The sequence below is a fragment of the Papilio machaon genome, chromosome 20 (assembly GCF_912999745.1).
Source record: "Papilio machaon chromosome 20, ilPapMach1.1, whole genome shotgun sequence".
NCBI classification, from domain to species: domain Eukaryota; kingdom Metazoa; phylum Arthropoda; class Insecta; order Lepidoptera; family Papilionidae; genus Papilio; species Papilio machaon.
Window position 1 is genome coordinate 2,462,617 of NC_060005.1, and position 18,846 is coordinate 2,481,462.

Consider the following 18,846-nt stretch of genomic DNA (forward strand, 5'->3'; position numbering starts at 1 on the left):
AAATTGAACCAATATTGAAAAATATAATAAAGTTTTAACTACTGTTTTGTATATTAATATTTTGCACGGCGGCAAGCATTGTACCTACGTACGATCAACAGAAGTCTTTGTGTCTCTTAACAAAGTAAAGGTAAAAAACCATAGAGTAATGAATTTATTACAGTACCATCTTCTTAGGAAGGTCGGCGATCAACAGTGCAATTTTCACTCTAGAAACCGCACTCCGTATAATATATACTTTACTAATATTATATGCAAAGATTGTCAAAATGTCAGAGGAATATTATTTTGCATTAAGTTATATTAACCGTGGATTTCTGAGACTAAAATCTTTGTATAAAACATATCGTGATCCCTCTTTATTGAGCAAAACAGAGATAATAACATATTTTTTACTGCCATGCAATTTCAAAGTCCCATAGGTACACATGAATTAAAAAAAAAACGCTGATATAAACCATGCATATAACATGAGAGCTGACTGTTATGACGTCAGAGCTATACGGTAAAGAAAAGAAAAAAACATAATTTTCTAACATCACATTCTATTAAAGATAGTAATAAATCAAGTAGGTAATCTACTTGCAAAAGTAAGCATCTATTTGTAAGATTCAGATAAAATCCCAGATGCTCCCAAAATACTCCACTCACTTTAAGTACAAGACAAGAAAAAAATCACAAGAACATTACATTAAACTCATACCGTTCAAGTGGCAGGAAAATTACAGCAGCAGATTATCCAACAAGGCAAATTCACGCTCCTAACTTCGTTGGTGGTCATTGCAAACACAATGGATTTAAAAGGATTTTCTGCGTACAAAAGCCGACAAAAGACGATCCCTGTGGCCAACACAATGACACACAAAGGTATTGGTGACATTCACTTCTGTCATCTCATTATAGAAAATTGTCCGGTGGCGCTAACGTATTGTCCCTTTTGCTAAAAGTCATTTTGCACCCATTTCAAATTTCACGGTGTCCTAGTTAGCTTTGATGAGATTATTGTGAAAAAAGATTGGAAGTCCATCGAAATGTTATTAACTTTTACTATTATGTAATGGTTTTATATGAATACGCTTGAAAACAACATCAGTGGCTTCTTCGATTATACAAGTGTATTTAATATTAACAAAAAAAAAAATTGCGAAATATGAAAAAAAATGTTTTTTTTTTAATTCTTAAACATTTTGACTATTTATACTACTTTCTTTAATGCAACTTAAAATTGTGGTTGTAGTACTAAAATTACTTTCTAACATGGGCACAAATTTATATACAGTGTGTAGACATAATCATATAATTTTATTTATACTCGTACATTAATTTATAAACACCTATTCAATCTATAGACATGTATTCATATTTTTATAATTTACTAGCTCTATTTAGAATTTAGATGAAGAAAATAAATAGCAAGCTTTTTAATTAAATTGTATGTTACAAAAGGGTAAAGCGCTCCTAGACATTAGCGTTGCGTAGCGTTGCGGTTTCCTCGCACCACCTAAGCTCATCCGAATCCCTAAAAAGCTCTCGTGGTGACACCTCCTGCCCCCCTCTCCCTCCCACATAGACCCGTCTTTCTCGCACGCCACAGCTACTCTTCGAATAACGACACAATGCGACACAAACCTACCAACTGAACATGCTGCAAGCGACTTCAAATTCCCATTCGAATCTCAACTTTACCACTCAGCCATAAAGGTGGTGCTCTAAATTAAGCGACACATTAGAGGACATCTATTTCACGAATATAAAAGTCGTATCTACACACATGTGAATACTTTTTCAACTTTATGTGCTAAAGAATAGAGGTGAGAATGGTATGTTATAAGAAACGATGCTGTAAAGACACAGTTTTTAAATGTCACGTAGTGTAGTCGTCTCTTTTCTCCGGAGTCCTGTCGCTGGCTCCTTTTGCATCCTTCAGCTTCACCCCGCGTATCTTTCATCCCGCTCATGAGCTGAAGCCCAGTGTCCGGTCGGGCGGCCTGCTAGATGGTCGTGTTGCTGCTGAATTTATAATATACTCATATGTTACGTACATATCTATAGAGGATTAAATGTGATGTACTGTGAAGTGACGGCTAGTGACGTTTGATGTTTGTTTGTGTGATTGAAACTCAGAAGCATTCATGATTCAGGTTAGTAAGATTCTTATTGTAATTCTAACTTAGAATTAATCCGTCGCTAACTTAAACATCGGATGTCTAATAAAATTTCACACCATAACTAAACAAAAGATAAAAAAAAAACAATTGATAATTTAAAATACGATGCATTTATGTGTTTTATAAATAAAGTTGAAAAACCAGTTACAATTTTTCTAATCGAAATTATAATAGGAATTTAATAATAATATAACCACAATTTTTCAATTCATATGTTATTAAAAAATTCTCTGCTACATACTCTAATTTAAATATAACATCGATAATTTAATATACAGCAATTGCTTGCGACTTCGTCCGCGCAGAATTAAAAAAAACAAATAATAAATATAGCCTGTGTTATCCGGTGATAGTGTAATTGTCCAACAATGAAAGAATTTTTCAAATCGTTTCAGTAGTTTCGGAGCCAATGCAAAAAAACACAGAAAAGCAATGAAATCTTTTCACTTTATAATATTACAATAGAAGAGGTTAAGTAAAATATAACTTAGCAAAGTTTAGCAAATAATATTGCAGTTTTAGTTAATTTAAATTAAAAAATATTAAAACTGTTAAATTAATATTTTACAATCTCAACCAAATAATAAAATACACATTTATTTGAGAAGATTGAAAAAAAAACTAAAGAGAAATAAAGAGTTATTATACTAATTTTAGCATATTTGAATAGTATTTAATTTGATGAAATAAAAACAGTTAACATGATCGTCATTTATCTAGCCTTTTGATATCTTTACTTTTAACTTTTATTCAATTTTCCTACTGCATGATATAAGTAAAATTTATTAAATTTATTAAATTTATTAAATTTATTTAAATATCTAAGTAAAATTTACTTGAGAAGGAATTCGTTAGTAGTTTGCACACGTCAAAAGTCTTACTAATATTATAAATGCGAATGTTTAGATGGATGTATGGATGGATGTTTGTTACAAGGTATCTCCGGAATGGCTTAAGGGATCTTGATGAAATTTAGCACAGATGTAGAACATAGTCTGGATGAATACATAGGCTACTTAATAAGCTTTTTTTATTCCGTGCGGACGGAGTCGCGGGCAACGGCTAGTAAAATTATAAATGCGATTGTTTAGATGGACCAGAACGGCCGCACGGATCTTGATGAAATTTGGTATACCTAGATGTAGAACACAGTCAGGATGAACACATAGGCTACTAATTTATTGTTTTTAAACCCGCGGACGGAGTCGCGGGCGACAGCGAGTCATAATTAAATTTAGTTTTAATATTTAATCTTTAGCAATCAAATTTCCGTGACATAAATAATTTAAAATTACGCTTTTTTTATTTAGCTGAGAGAAAACAAATGCTGTCAGAAATAAATTAACAAAAGTTATTTTTAAAGATAGAATTCGAATGATTTCATATAACACTTCATTATTTAAATTAAGGACAATATTTTATGTTTTGACATTATTTATTCCTTTTTTAATAGCTTGCGACTTTCCTAATAACTTTCTTATGAATATTTATAATTAGTTTTGTGTTACGTTTGATTGAGAGTGATTAGGGCATTCACCTGATATTAAGTTGTTTAACCGCAGTCGGTGGAAACGAATCGTCTGCTCCAGAACCAATCCTGATGCTAACTAGATTTTCAGCCATGAGGAACCGACTTTATAGAGAGAGAGAGATCTAAAAAGGCGTTTTAAATAAGCTTGATAATATATTTTTTCACCTCACCATAGTTATGTGTGACTCTAAAAATATTGTACTTTTTAAATATGTACTGACTAGCTGTCGACTAACTGCTGCGACTCCGTTGGTGCGGTATTAAAAAAAAATTGTAAGTAGCCTATGTTCTTCCAGACTATGTTCTACATCTATGCCAGATATCATTGAGATGCGTCGTACAGTTCTGAAGATACCTTCTAACAAACATCCGTCTATCCATCTAAACTTTTGTATTTATAATATTAGTAAGAAGTAAAATTAAATAATAGGACAGTAATTTAAAATTCTACATCATAAAGGAATGGGAAAATAATAGGACAAACAAACCGTTACAATTGTGTAAATTTTAATAACCCCTACTACATACATAGCCTATACATTATAAAATTTTACATTATTTTTCAAAATTATTTTAATTTGGACAAGGCTCTGTTTACTTGATGCGACATTGTTGTTAATTGATTATTTTTTATTCAAGTTGTTATCGAAACTTTGTAACAAACAACTTTTAATTAAAGAGACATTTGCTGTATTTTTAATTGCAAAGTTATGTTTCCATAACTACGAGTATAATAGTTTTATATATAACTTAAGTATATATATACCTATCTGTGTTTCACCGCATTCTTTACACACTTGAGTCATCTATTTTATTCCGTAACGATATGTTAAACATAATTTGATTTATATATAGATCTTTTTAACTTCATTTAAATCTTGGCGTTAGTGATGATAGATAGCTTGAGTTACCACAGATTGTGAGGTTACAGTTAACAGATAGCTATTGAACAGACTGATCGAGAGGTAAACAACTGTCTATTCGTACGTTTTGTTGTTTATTTAATTTGGTTACTCTTAATAAAGGTACTACCTGAATTCTTATGGCTTAAGATGATAAGACGTTAGGTATTTTTTATAGTATTCGGGTTATTTATCACATTTGTACTACATAGGCTATCTAGGTTCATAGGATTTATCAGTTTATTCTACAGTTGATTGCACAATACTTCTCATTTTTTATTGTATTTAGTATTTTTTTGTTTAATGTAACACTAGCTGATGCCCGCGACACCGTCCGCGCAGAATTAAAAAAAACTTAATAGTAGTCTAAGTGTTCTTCCTAACAATGTTCTTACGTGCTTCAATGTTCTATATCTGTAATATAACTTTATCAAGATCCGTTAAGCCGTTATAGAGATACCTTCAAACAAACATCCATCCATTCATTAAAACTTTCGCATTTATAATATAAGTAAGATTTACTTTTAACATGAAAATTTAAATGCAGCGAATAAGGAAAGGGAAAAATATTTAAATATGATTTTAAGATATCGCTTTGTTAACTTTTTTATATAAACAAACAAAACCATTTACATCATAACCACGCTTACAGTAACGCCATCTAGTTAAACTTAAGATAAATTGTAATCAAGTAAATTGAATACGTAAAAGCTTAAGGTGAATATACGTTACAGCGTTTTCTCAAGCATTTCTATATAATGTAACGTTCTTAACAATGGTATAATATACCTACATAAGTAATAACACGGTTTTCAAAGAACATCTGGTTCGTGAAAGGGTGTCATTAGAACATATAGAGCGGCTCGTTGTTTTGTTACAAGTAAATGCTCTAGTCTATATACACGTTTAAGTTTTGGTAATTTTATGAAAATACAAATGATGTTTGATTTTTGAATATATTATTTCCAATCGATGGGATACAGTGCAAGAAATAGCGAGTACAAAATTCATAATGTTTCTGAAATAAGAATGTTTTGTTCATTTAATTCAATGGTAACGTTCGCCGGCCATCTTTCATTTCTTGCAAAGTCAAAGCCGTCGAAAAGCGTGTTATTGGCGGACAGAAATACCACGACGGGTGCGTTGTTTCATCGTCAAGATGAAAATATAATCAACCCTAAAGATTACTATCGATCGGGAAAAGTGATTATTATAGTAAATATCAAATTTTCCTTGTATCAAATAAAAGCAACTCTAAACGACAGGCTAATATTACTGGTTTCCATTTGGTGCATTTCTTTGCAACGTAAAGTCAACTCAAGTTTGAGTTAAAGATGCTCTTAGTATGTTACCTATATTTAAAAGCCATCAAAAGATGATCTAAGATACACGTATATTAGATATTTGTTGTAAAATGGATAAGGCAGACATGTTTCCTATACGAACATGTCGATGTTCGCAGCGCGCTGAGCGTGACAGAGCCGCGGGCGACCAGTTAATGTAAGGTCTTATGAGATACTTTACTTCACAATTGATTTCAAAAGCTTTATGATGGCCTATGACTTTGTCCTCGAGTCAATAAAAACGATTCACTATTCTGTTGATACATTAAATAAATACAGATATTCCGCGAGAACTCTCCTTACAAAGCCTATATTTTTTGTTGAACTTTTAGACAACTCAAAACCTAAAGAAATTTACACAATAATAGGCCTAATATATTATTCGGTTTTAACTATTATTAACTTTAGGTGTTATATTTTCTAAAAAGCTTTATGGTTTTTAAAATTAGTACGACATTTTAACATGTGAATTATTGCTTTATAATTAAATGTAGATCAATCTAATTAACGAATAAGTGTTAGATATTAAAGCTTTTATCTTTTACGTTGATATAAATGAAATAGAGTTCGTAAATAGATAAGAATAGAAAGTTTTAGTTGATATATCACTTGTAAAATCCATTAATATACAAACTTATTTATGAGCTTAATTAGGCTATGTTAATGAGTATCTTGTGCAAAGATATATAACATACTAGTTGTGGCCTGCGACTCCGTCCGCGCAGAATTAAAAAACTTAATAACTAGCCTGTATATTCTTCAAGACTATGTTCTACATCTGTGCTAAATTTAATTACGATCCATTGAACCGTTCCGGAGATACCTTCAAAGAAACATCCATCCATCTAAACATTCGCATCTATATATCTTATATATATAAAAGAAAGTTGTGTAGTTACACCATTTATTACTCAAGAACGGCTGAATCGATTTGACTGAAAATTGGTGGGCAGGTAGCTTAGAACCAGGAATAGGACATAGGATAATTTTTACCCCGTTTTTTTTTTTATTCTGCGCGGACGGAGTCGCGGGAAAAAGCTAGTTTATAATATTAGTAAGAAGTAAGATAGATAGAATGTTTCATACAAGTTTGACGTCTATTCGAGATTAATTCGAGATTCTATTCGACTTAATCTGGAATATTACTTATTAAGTTTGTTTTTTAATTACTCGCGGACGAAGTCGTGGGTAAATGCTAGTGTAAATATGATATTGCATGGTCGAAGCCTCTTCGTCTATGTGGCGTAGTGGCTTATTGAAACAAATCATTTACCATCAGTGAAATGAGAACTCCGAGTCGACGCCATTATGCAAATTATTTTCCTTGACAACACCGTTCCAGGGTTCACATATAGGGTGACATATTCGATACAGTAATTCAATTACGCAATATGATTTCAATAATTATGTTTTTAATTTCCCTGGGCGAATGTTATTCTTATAATAAGAACACGACCACAACGATAGTAGTTGCCAGTATTTTTGTAACCTTTAAAGATGCGTGAAAAAAAGAAATAAAGCAAAATGGTTGGCAATAATTTCATACAATAACATTAGCCTATTGACTCCCTTTTTATCTCGAATTAATGAAAATCAAAATAAGTAATTATAATCCAAAAAAAAAAATAAGTTTACAGTGAACAGTTAAGCAAAGAAAGTTTATGGATATAAAAGTTATGCTTTCATAAATTAATATTGATTGGTACTTTCGCACTAGGCAGTTATTTAATAACATTATTGAACTCAACATTTTACATTAAGTACCTACCAAAATTAAATCAACATATTAGTTCCTAAATCTTACTAATATTATAAATGCGAATATTTAGATGGATGGATGTTTGTTTGAAGGTATCTCCGGAACGACTGTACGGATCTTGATGAAATTTGGCGTAGATGTAGAACATAGTCTGAAAGAACATTTAGGCTACTTATTAAGTTTCTTTTTTAATCGCGCAAGTGGAGTCGCGAGCGACAGCTAATACAAAATAATTATTAATAATCAATGAAGATTGAATACGTAGCATTCAAATCGCTGAGCAATTTTGTGCAAAGTAAACAAGGTAAAAATAAACCGTTGTTTCGTTTCCGACCTTGATTGACTTCTTGTGTATTGAACTTGTAAATTACTGGCAATTTGCCGGTTTTTAATAATCATATGAAGAATTATGACGACCTTATTTGTGGTATTTAAAAAGTACATAATAGCATTAAATAAATGTAGTGTGCTTTTATATGTACATACATGCAATTTATGTTAAATACCAAAGAAACAAAATACTTTCTTTGTTTTATTTCTGTTCAGTTTAACTATTCAGTATTTATTTCAAACGTCATATATCTAACAAGCAGTTGCCCGCGACTTCGTCCGCGCGGAATAAAAGTAAATCTACATAACCATAATATACATAGCCTATGTCACCCTAGCATAGTGTAGCTTCCCTACAATGATAAAAATCGTTTCAGTAGTTACGGAGCCTATTTATTACAAACAAACAATCAAATCTTTATAAAATGTGTATAGATTATATTCGAAAGACACATTTATTTCAGACCTTTCTAACTATTACGACTTAAGTTTTAAAACCCAGAGAAAACCACGACAAAACCATTAATAGAATTATGAAAGACATGTCGTTCTTAAACACCACAACATTAATCAATAAACCAATCAATTCGAACAAGGTTCAAACAAAGACCCGACGCGCCCACTGATCCAATCGTCACACGGGCGAATTATAAAACCTCTACTAAAACCCGACAATATTATAAAATTATAATCGCGAGGATTATAATTGCCTCGTAAAATTATTAGGTGCAAAGTAATATTGCGAGCCGAGGGCGTACACTCGCGCACACAATCTGATGGGAACGTGCGACTTGACAGGTTAAGTGATGACTCCAATGATAGAAACTTGCACTGGTCTGAGCTTGTACTGAATTATCTCCGTGAATGTACCGTGGTGAAGTCTCGTAGTACGAAAGTTAGCCTTGATAAGGATACAAATTGTTTTAATTTCTAGTAGAGAATTTTGTATTTACCAAAATAAGATCGTATCAAGATAATAATTAATTCTTTGACAACGGTTTTAGTATAATTTATTAAGTAAGATGTTTCGAAAAGCAATTTTCTATCCGTAGGTTTTTACAATTCTAGGTTACATATGCGTGTTGTTTGTAAAATAAAAAATAAAATGACATACCAAGGAAACGATTCTTTTTATGCATTCTTAAAAATAAATATTTGTTCATATTCAAAAAACATGTTTTCAACTAAAGATACAACTTTAAAGAACGCCTTTGAACTCTCAAAAATACTTTTTTTATTTATTACTTTGCCTTGTGTTAGAAGTCATGACCAATGAAAGGATTAGCGACCGAAAAAAAAAAAACACTAAAATATCTGCACGCGGAACAAATGCAGTTACTGGAAACGTAGCGAGGAAATAACTAAAACGCAAAAAAGACTAATCCAATTGTCTAATCCGTAGACTAATAACAATCTTTTGTTATGCAAAATATGCGTCCACAGAGTAATAATTGTCTCACATACGCACAAGTTCTGACGCGGCAACTTTTTTCCAGGAACTTCTTTAATCCTTAACTATTCGGTCAATGGTTGTCTTGTACCAAACTTGTTTGCAAATACAAAGGTTATATGAAAGCGAAACTGAGTTAAGACAATCTATTTACCAGTGTGCCCGCTATTGTTGGCATTTTCGCGATTTTATTACCTAAGATGAACTGACGTTGACCCTTTTTCTAGAAAGTCATTATTTGGTGGTAGATGTTTGGTTATTTGAAAACACTGAGGCTTACAACTAAAAATTAGGTATAAGTATTTATATTCCGTTTGCAGAAAAATAAATTGCCTCTTGTAAAGAAATTTTAGGAATACTATGCTATGGAAAACTGAAATAAATTACATCATATTTTCAAGTATTAAAATTTAAAATTTGGACCAGGATATTATCCAAGGAATTTAATTAGGAACAATTTGTGATCTTTGAAGTATTACTTGACTTTTATTTTTTTTAAATGGCTTATTTATTCAATGTAAGTACCTTTCCTTTACTTTACTTTACCATTCATATATAGTTCAAATTAGATACATTTTCAATTAATATATTTATCACTCTCCGATCTCGGTATTCTTGAAATTCAGTTCTCTAAACATTGCAACTTCTAACTATTATCTATATATTTTGCCCAACCATTAGTAAAATATTTCCAAATAAGTTCATAGGATCAAGCAAATAATGCAAAACATTTATTTGTCTAACATCAAAAGAGCCGCCGCTAAGTACAATAACAAAAGAAATTCGCACAAGAATGCGACAGAACACAAAACGCAGTCGCCATCTTGCAAAACAGGTATTATCTATTGTTTTAAAACCGGATAAAGAAGTCAGGGGTCAGTTGTTAACCACCCCCACCCTTAAGATTAGTTAACAACGCTCTTTGCTGTCACCGCAGTTGTCGTTTGAACTTAACACGGATTACATCAGGTTAAGTTGGATAAGTTGTGTCAAATGTGGAATAAGGTCAAGTGTTAAGTTATATTTGGTGTTGTGAGCTTAAGTTTAAAGTGTTTGTGAAAATGTTGGATGATTTCGATGATAGTTTGAGCAAATTAACTCAATTCGTGAAACGTTGGTGGGAAGATGATTATAAAAAGGTTTGTTATATTGTCTGCTATTGATAGGAGCCAGTTTAGGTTCGATTCCATTAGGTATCTTAAAATACTATAGTTCTAGATCAGATTTTAGGCCAGTATATAAAGTCACTCTGCGGCTTACCCGCAACTATTAGATTCTCGTATTTCGAGATTACAATTGTCCATCTTTCCTTTAATGTATTTTAATAATTTAAAATTAATGAATTCTTTGCTGCCAAAAAACAAAAAAAATAAAGTGACTTCATGTTCCTCTTTAAAAATAAAAACGCAAAATAACTTTATTTCCTAGGATGGACAATAATTGAGACATTTTCCTGTCCGAATTTGGAGCGCATCGCTATTTAATTATAATTGTCAAAAAGCAGTCGAAATATTGTCATTGTATATAATTTTCGTTTAGTCTACTATCATACCTCTTACTAACATTATAAATGCGAATGTTTAGATGAATGGAAGTTTGTTTGAAGATATCTCCGGAATAGCTTAACAGATCGTAATGAAATTTAGCGCAGATGTAGAACATAGTCTAGAATAACACATAAGCTCCTTATAATTTTTTTAATTCCGTGCGGACAGAGTTGAGTGCGACAGCTAATGTGTAATAAAATCGATACTTGACCCCGTCCTGTTATCCAATTATTAATAATACCTCTAAAGATAGGACGCGGTGCCTTAAGCCGAGATTAAGATAAGTCGAATGTTGTCCACACTATATCATTACCTGTATTAAAGTTAAACGGTAACACTGGGGTAATTTCACGTACCATCTAAATCGTATCAAAACTGATATTGAATTACGCTTGTCTTTTTGTAATAATGGTGTTGAGTTTAACTAACGATGGACATGAATAGAATGCTCTTTAGACGCCATCTTTATTTTGAGAGTAGTTGACACCCGCGACTCTGTTCGTTTTAAAAAAAAATACTTTATTAGTAGCTTATGTGTTCTTACAGACGATGCTCTACATCTGTGCCATATTTCATCAAGATCCATTGAGCCGTTCCGGAGATACAATCAAACAAACATCCATCCATACATCCATCCAAACATTCGCATTTATAATATTGAAAGAAATGTATAATTAAAGAGTTGTTTTATTTTTTAGATTTTAGACAGTCACTTTATTATGTCTTATTGGTAATTTGCGTTTGCTAAATACGAGTGAGGTTTGCTCTAATAATATTAACGTGTCGTTCTTGTACGTTTCCATTCAGTGAGAACAACCTATTTCCCTTGCACAACACTGATTGATAATGTTAATAGCGTGATGTTAATTCAATTAATAGGCAAACAAAACACGATGCCCACCCACGCCGTATGATCCGCCATTGTTATGGCTTTGACAAACACAAACATTCATATTCCCGCGCCTTTCTTCATCTGCAACTAGTGTACACTCACTAACAGTTACAATAGACGCTTTTTACTTTTGTTTACTATTCTAATTCTGTTATTCGATTAAATTTCGATAGCGCCGGTGATAATACGTTAAAATGTTTGTTTCCTCCAAAAGCATCATTATCTTAAAGCAACATAGGGTTTTTTTACGGCATACTTGAATGAACTTTTTCAATGCTTATGACTAAAGTCTATGATAAATTCAGTAAGTTTAGTTTAGTTTTCTAAATTGTACAGTTTTTATCGACGGCTGGCTAATGTTGGAAAAAGTTTCCCATAAGAATCTTAGTGCGCGTCAACTTTGAGGCATTCATTACGCAAAATGGCAACGCGTTTTTACCCTTCGCAGTGCTCGGACCTGTTCACTTCATGTATCATGGACTGAACAATATGGCTTGTCACGACACAGCGCAGAAAAACGATCGACACGACTGTACTTTGCTTATAAAACGAGCGAAGTTTAAGCGAACGATATTCAACCTTATGACAAGGCGGGAAAGTCATTTTGAGCTGTCATTGTGTTTTTTTTAAACTTTGTGAAATATGCCCGGCTGTCCGTTCTGCCAGTAGGCGTGGGTCACTTTGCGTTGCACATTATTTTTGCGACGTTTATTAAAAACTGGTCTTTCAGTGTACGGAATAAGTTTGTATTGATAGCTCCATAAATATTTGCCGGTCACTCACCTCGACTGGGTTTATGAATTTGGACAGTAATTTTTATGAGTTAAATTGCAAACATTTGCACCGTGCATTAGATAAAAGATTATGACAGACTCTAGATAATTCTTAATTCCTCCGAATTTGAATACTGTTTTTACACGACTCCTAATAACTTAAAAATAGCACAATAAACCTTTCCTTTAAAGTTCTTTACGCTATTGTTAATAAATTTATTGTGAATTAAAAATCCGCTATAACTTTGAGCTTTGACTGTCGAAAACTTCTAAAAAAACATATAAGTTTTTCTGCATTGGAATTTCACGGTGTTACGTAGGTACATTTATGTTTTTAACTGTCATTTAAGAAACATATTCGTCTTGATGGCCTGTCATTTGGAACGGCTGTATTAATTTAATTTAAAGATGAATTTGCGCGGGAGAATGGCTTAATAGCGGTCCACACGCTGCGGCGTTGACTTTGCAGTATGAGTTAATTTGGAAAGGAATGATTACTCAACCGTGTCGCTGAAAATATTGTTGTCAATGAAAAATATTACTTTAATCAATTTAATTATTGTAACTAAATTAATTATTTTATAATAAATAGTGTTTGACTCATAACTTTATATATTTAAATTTATTTATTATTTATTTCCTAATTCTACAATACCTATTTTAATAAAAAAAAAATCATAAACACCTTTATTACAAAATTCTTTTAAAAAGGATTCTCTAAAACCCTTACTCAATTTAAATGCGACGATTTGAATTCCGATTTTCTAAATTATTAAGTCTTAAGTAACAACAGAAAGGTCCATAATTTTGTTTTACCATACACTGTATTTATGTTAAACGACACTTTATTATCCAATGGTTATCCGTTTTGTGGAATTAGAGAAAGAAATCCTTTTCATTGTAATTGTGGTGTTGGTAAAAAATTGCCCCCGACGCGCCGGCGAGGGCAAACGACACTTTAATTTTCCCGAGAAATGGATAATTATATGGCAACCCCGGCGTTTATTCGAGTTACACGCCGTAATCGAGTGACAAACGATTCTAAAAGGCGACAATCAAGTTTGTTGTGGGTAACAGAGCTTTAAGGAAAGGGCCCAATCATACCATACTCGAATAATTTTAGATTTAAAAAAAAATCTAGTTTTCTTTTTCTCTTTAAACCATGACTTATTTGACTTATATAACTAACTGCTGCTAGAAAGATAGAAAATAATTTAAATGTTTGAATTTTATTGGCTCAAAATGCCTTTTGAGGAAACTAAATGAAGTAGTTTGGTTTATACTTGCAACATAAACTTCATAGGAATAAGCTTATTAGATAGATCTGAAGAGCAAAAGAGACGAAAGATCGACTTTTTCCATAAGAATATCAAGTATTATTTTGATACAATTTATAGAACTATTAAAATGTCATTTTTAAAATTCCATTGTCTGTTATCTTCTCAGCCAACTGACGCGAAGTTAACGGAAAGTTAAGTTGATTCAACTTTGACAACGCAAGCTGGCCTCAAATACTTATAAAATGAATAGTAATTTAGTTTTAGGATTAAATCGTTCCGAACACGCGACACAAACCACTTTTCTATTCCGCCGAGTCGACTTGGAACCGTCATTTTACACAATTTTACCCATTCGCTCTCCGTTCTCGGAATTAATTTGATATTAGCCTTTGAAAACGCAAGGTGTGGTTTTGTATCGGACCGATTGTTATTATAAAGACGCATTTGGCTGTTACTCCTGTGTTTATACTCACTTGGACTCAACGATCTGTAGTACGATTAGCCGGCATTGGCAATTTTATTTAATAATGTATTTTCAATGCTTAATTATCATTAAACCTTGAACTTATTGACGGTTTAACAAATTAGATCAAACGTTCTTTTACTAAGATATAATAATTAAGGTTTTAGATATAGAATACTGTAATACCATTCAAAAAAACTTGTTTTAATGTACGTGAATAATTAAATTATGTTACACATTTCGAAGTTTAAGTTGGGTTATGTTAAATTGAATATAACCTTTTGGAAATGCTAATTAAGTTATTTTATAATTGGTTTCACAGTATCAATGAAAATTGTTTTTTTTTTACAGGAATCGCAGTCGACGAGCAATGAAAGATGGAACGGTCGCGGCCCCGAGCACAACATGGCGTTGCAACAAATACTCAAACTACAAGAGGCAAGAGCTCTTCACAAGACATCTTTGCTACCCATTTACAAAAAAAACGGAATTCCTTCACCGCCAGCCACTAACCAGGAATATGAACAATATACTAAGAGGTTGGATAACTATCCTGAACAAGTTTTAGAACAGTTGAAACTTGAAGAAGAGTTCAGAAGACTTATGGAGAGATCGGCCAGTGAAGCTCGTAGTGATGAATCATTAAAATACTTCCAGCACATGATGGAAGCGCGACAACATTTCGAATATTTAAAAAATATGAAAGAAAGAGATGTGAAAAGTACTTATTCAGAGGAAGATAATGTGGAACCAAGAAAAGAAACGACCAAACAATATGATAATAAATTTTCTCCGATCCACAAACAGTCACCTCCGCGGACCTCGCCAGCTGAAGTTTCACCTAATCATAGTGTTCGTTTATCTACCTCATCCAGTCCACTCTCTACAACTAGTCCAATTAATTCATCACCTCTTAGTCATCTACAGAATATGCAACCTTTTGACTTTCGTAAGCATAAATTATCTGAAAGCAATACTAAGGAAGAACCAATTAAGCAGAACTACGATACTAATAGTGCAGAGAAAGCTGCATTGGAGTTAATGAGAAGTCAACTATTTAATTTTCAATTAACATCAAATTTACCAATTCCTCCCATGACCATGCCATCTACATTTACGCACCCCGCAGCGATGGTCGCGGCTCTTAGTCAAAATCCTATGGGACTAGCGTCACTACAAGCCTTATTACCTCAGATGTCATCAAAAGTAAATGAACCCGTTGAACCTAAATTAAGCAATGGTCTTAGCAACGGCAGATCTGATGCAAGAGTTGAAGAAGAAAATGTCCTTAATTTAAGTAAAGATGCTTTCGCTGAGGCGACACAAAAGTCTAGAGAATTGATGATGAGTAAATGCTTAAGCCCACCGAAAAGACATTGGAGTGCATCACAAATTCCTTTAAATTTAGGAACGCACTTCATAAATCCGGCTACTGGTAAGAAAAGAGTACAATGTAACGTGTGCCTTAAGACGTTCTGCGATAAAGGAGCACTAAAAATTCATTTTTCCGCTGTTCACTTAAGGGAAATGCACAAGTGCACTGTTGAAGGCTGCAGCATGATGTTCAGTTCAAGAAGATCTAGAAATAGACATAGTGCAAACCCTAACCCAAAGCTACATTCACCACATTTGAGGCGTAAAATATCACCTCACGATGGCAGAAGTGCTCAAGCTCATTCCGTTCTGCTCTCACAACATGGGGCAGGATTAAATATACCACCAGTTATTAATCCAATGCATGCGTTTGGATCATATCCCATGATGAATCCGTCACAAAGCATGCGACCGTATTCTACGAACATAGCATTAGATTATAAAAATAACGTTAACTTCCATCCTCACTTTGATCAGTCACATTTGATGCGTCGAGAATCCAATTCAGAAGATAACAAAGCGCAGGATGTTCAGGGTGAATCTGATGAAGACGATGGCATTGTAGTAGTAGCGGGAGATGAAGATGACGACGATAATGAACATATGGATACCAGTGATTATTATTCTAATTTAAACAAATCAGTAGGATCATTGGAAGATTCGGAAACAGACTTTGATCAAAGAAGTGTCAGTGATAACAATGACAATAGAGAAGTGAGGAAAGATGGCACAATTAGTCCGGAAGTTATGAAGAGAAAACGAAAGAATTTGAATCCTATTCGTTTGCAAAGTAATAATAATGTAGAACAGCAACCAAACAATACTGACAATAACGAATGCGAAACCGAGGGCGCGGATGATAATTTAATAGATTCAAAAAGAATTAAATGTGACGGAGATGAAAAAAATGATAATTCCTTAGTAAAAAATGAAATTGGCGACGTACCTAAAATAAAACAAGAGATAACTGAAATTAAAAAAGAACCTTCGGAAATAGAGTATAATCCACAAGATTTATCGATTAAAGAAGAACCACAAGAGAAAGAAGATTGTCCTAAGCCACTTTCAAAGTTACAGACTGAACAGTTTTCATCTGAAAATGCATTAAAACGTTTGGAGAGCTTATCAAGAGGAGATTTTCCAAATCTAACGAAAAAAATTGATAGTAATCCTGGAGGCCCCTACAATTTATCAATGCATGATGCTATGGAATTTTCCGATAGATCACCTTCCTCATCTGTGTCAAGTTACGACTATGTTTCAGATGACGGTCATGGCCAAATACAAGGTCACTTTGAGAATGGTTTCTTTGTAGTCACAACCGATGTTCCAACCGATCATGAAAATCCTCTCAAATGCACTGTTTGTGATAAATTATTTCAAAACATTTTTGTATTAAAGACTCATTACCAGAACACACATTTAAAAATAATGTACAAATGCAGCAATGAAAGTTGTAAGGCGTCATTTACTACGAAACAAAGTAGAGACCGACATAGTTGTAACATAAATCTACACAGAAAGATTTTTTCAATGTGCGGTCGGATATCAAACGAATCTCCTATCAAAATATTGGGTAAAATTCGTGAACAAATGGATTTAATAGCCAAATTCAACGATGATGAACGTGTCATTCCTTATATTGAAGCGCAAAAGTACTATCAAGCGAAAGACTCTGAGAAAACAAATAATTATTTGAGTCAACAAATACCTTTCGGAGCGCCTTACCCGCCTCTTCAACTTTCTGATTCTTATCTTAATGGCCGTGATATGTTTCACCAACAGCCTTTTCTCTTTACACCTTTCGGTATGCTTCCGAATTTTCCAACTATCCCTTTTGGGTTCCTCCCACCTAATCTAAGTCCATTCGGTTGTCATAATCAAAGTTATCCTTCACCGATGTTACGAAAGTTAAATTATTGTGTAGAAGATGAAGCACCGCGGCCAAACAAAGATGGTTCGTACCCTTGCCGAGGTTGTAGAGAGGTATTCAAAGATCTAATGGGTTTGAAAGTTCATTGTGAAACTGTGCACGTTCAGTCCTTACATAGATGTTCAGTGAGCGGTTGCAACGCTGCATTCTTTTCAAGAACAAAAAGAAACATTCACTCCGAAGCCCACCTTAGTTCCAGACGTCAAAACGGAAGAAGTCTTCATCTTGTAAATTCTACGTGATCTGTTAATGAAGTAATAGATAGTGTAAAAATATAAAATCCAGTGCATTTGTGATGTTTTAGAGTAACCAAAAATGTATTCAATATAGTTATGTGTTAATACTAGTACCTTAATTCTGGATAAATAAATAAAAATGTATTAAAATCAGTTTGAAATTTCTTATTCTAAAACAAATTGTCAATCTTTCTTGCTTTCTAAGGTTGTGTACATATTATTAGGAATTTATGACTCGCTATTGTAGTTAATTAGAATTTATTGTACATTTCGACATTCCATAGTAATAATTGTGCAATAATTGTATATAATAGTAAATAATGTACAAAGCCTCAATAAATAAAATGAGAAATTGAATTCTTTTGTATATGTCCTTGCCGTTGAAATTATTAAAAAAAAAAATAATCTATCATAGTATTAAAAATTAAAATGTTATTCAAAATTAGATCATATCTCTTAATTTTTGGTGCTACATAAAAGTTTCATGTATGTACTTTTAGTATATTCCTGTCTCTAGAATTAATATGTAAAGTTCGTAATATGTGTGATTTTGTTACGATTATAAATTAAATAATACATAAGAACCAAAAAGTATTATATACGTAGACAGTGGACGTTTAAGATTATATGGAAATAAAAAATAGCGTTATCCTTCATTTTGCCAAACAAAATACTAAATATAAAATAAAGGTTTAAAAATTACAAATGTCTTTCTTTTCAATTTTTACCAACGATAAAAAATAAAAACTGTTTAAAAGAAATAAACCACAGATGAAAAACATTCATTCATCCAAAAACAAAGTATAGACAGTTTTGTCGCATCTTCTTTCGCAGCAACTTTCAGAAAGGTGAATGATGATAATGA

General features: G+C 32.7%; 1 protein-coding gene across 1 annotated transcript; it reads left to right on the top strand.

Annotated features, from left to right (window-relative positions):
- Positions 1-1,986: 1,986 nt before the first annotated feature.
- On the top strand, positions 1,987-18,078 carry LOC106710003. Its single transcript, XM_014501938.2, has 2 exons — positions 1,987-2,141; positions 14,790-18,078. Exons 1-2 carry the CDS (start codon positions 2,133-2,135, stop codon positions 17,985-17,987), a joined length of 3,207 nt encoding a protein of 1,068 aa, XP_014357424.2. The 5' UTR covers positions 1,987-2,132; the 3' UTR covers positions 17,988-18,078.
- Positions 18,079-18,846: the final 768 nt, after the last annotated feature.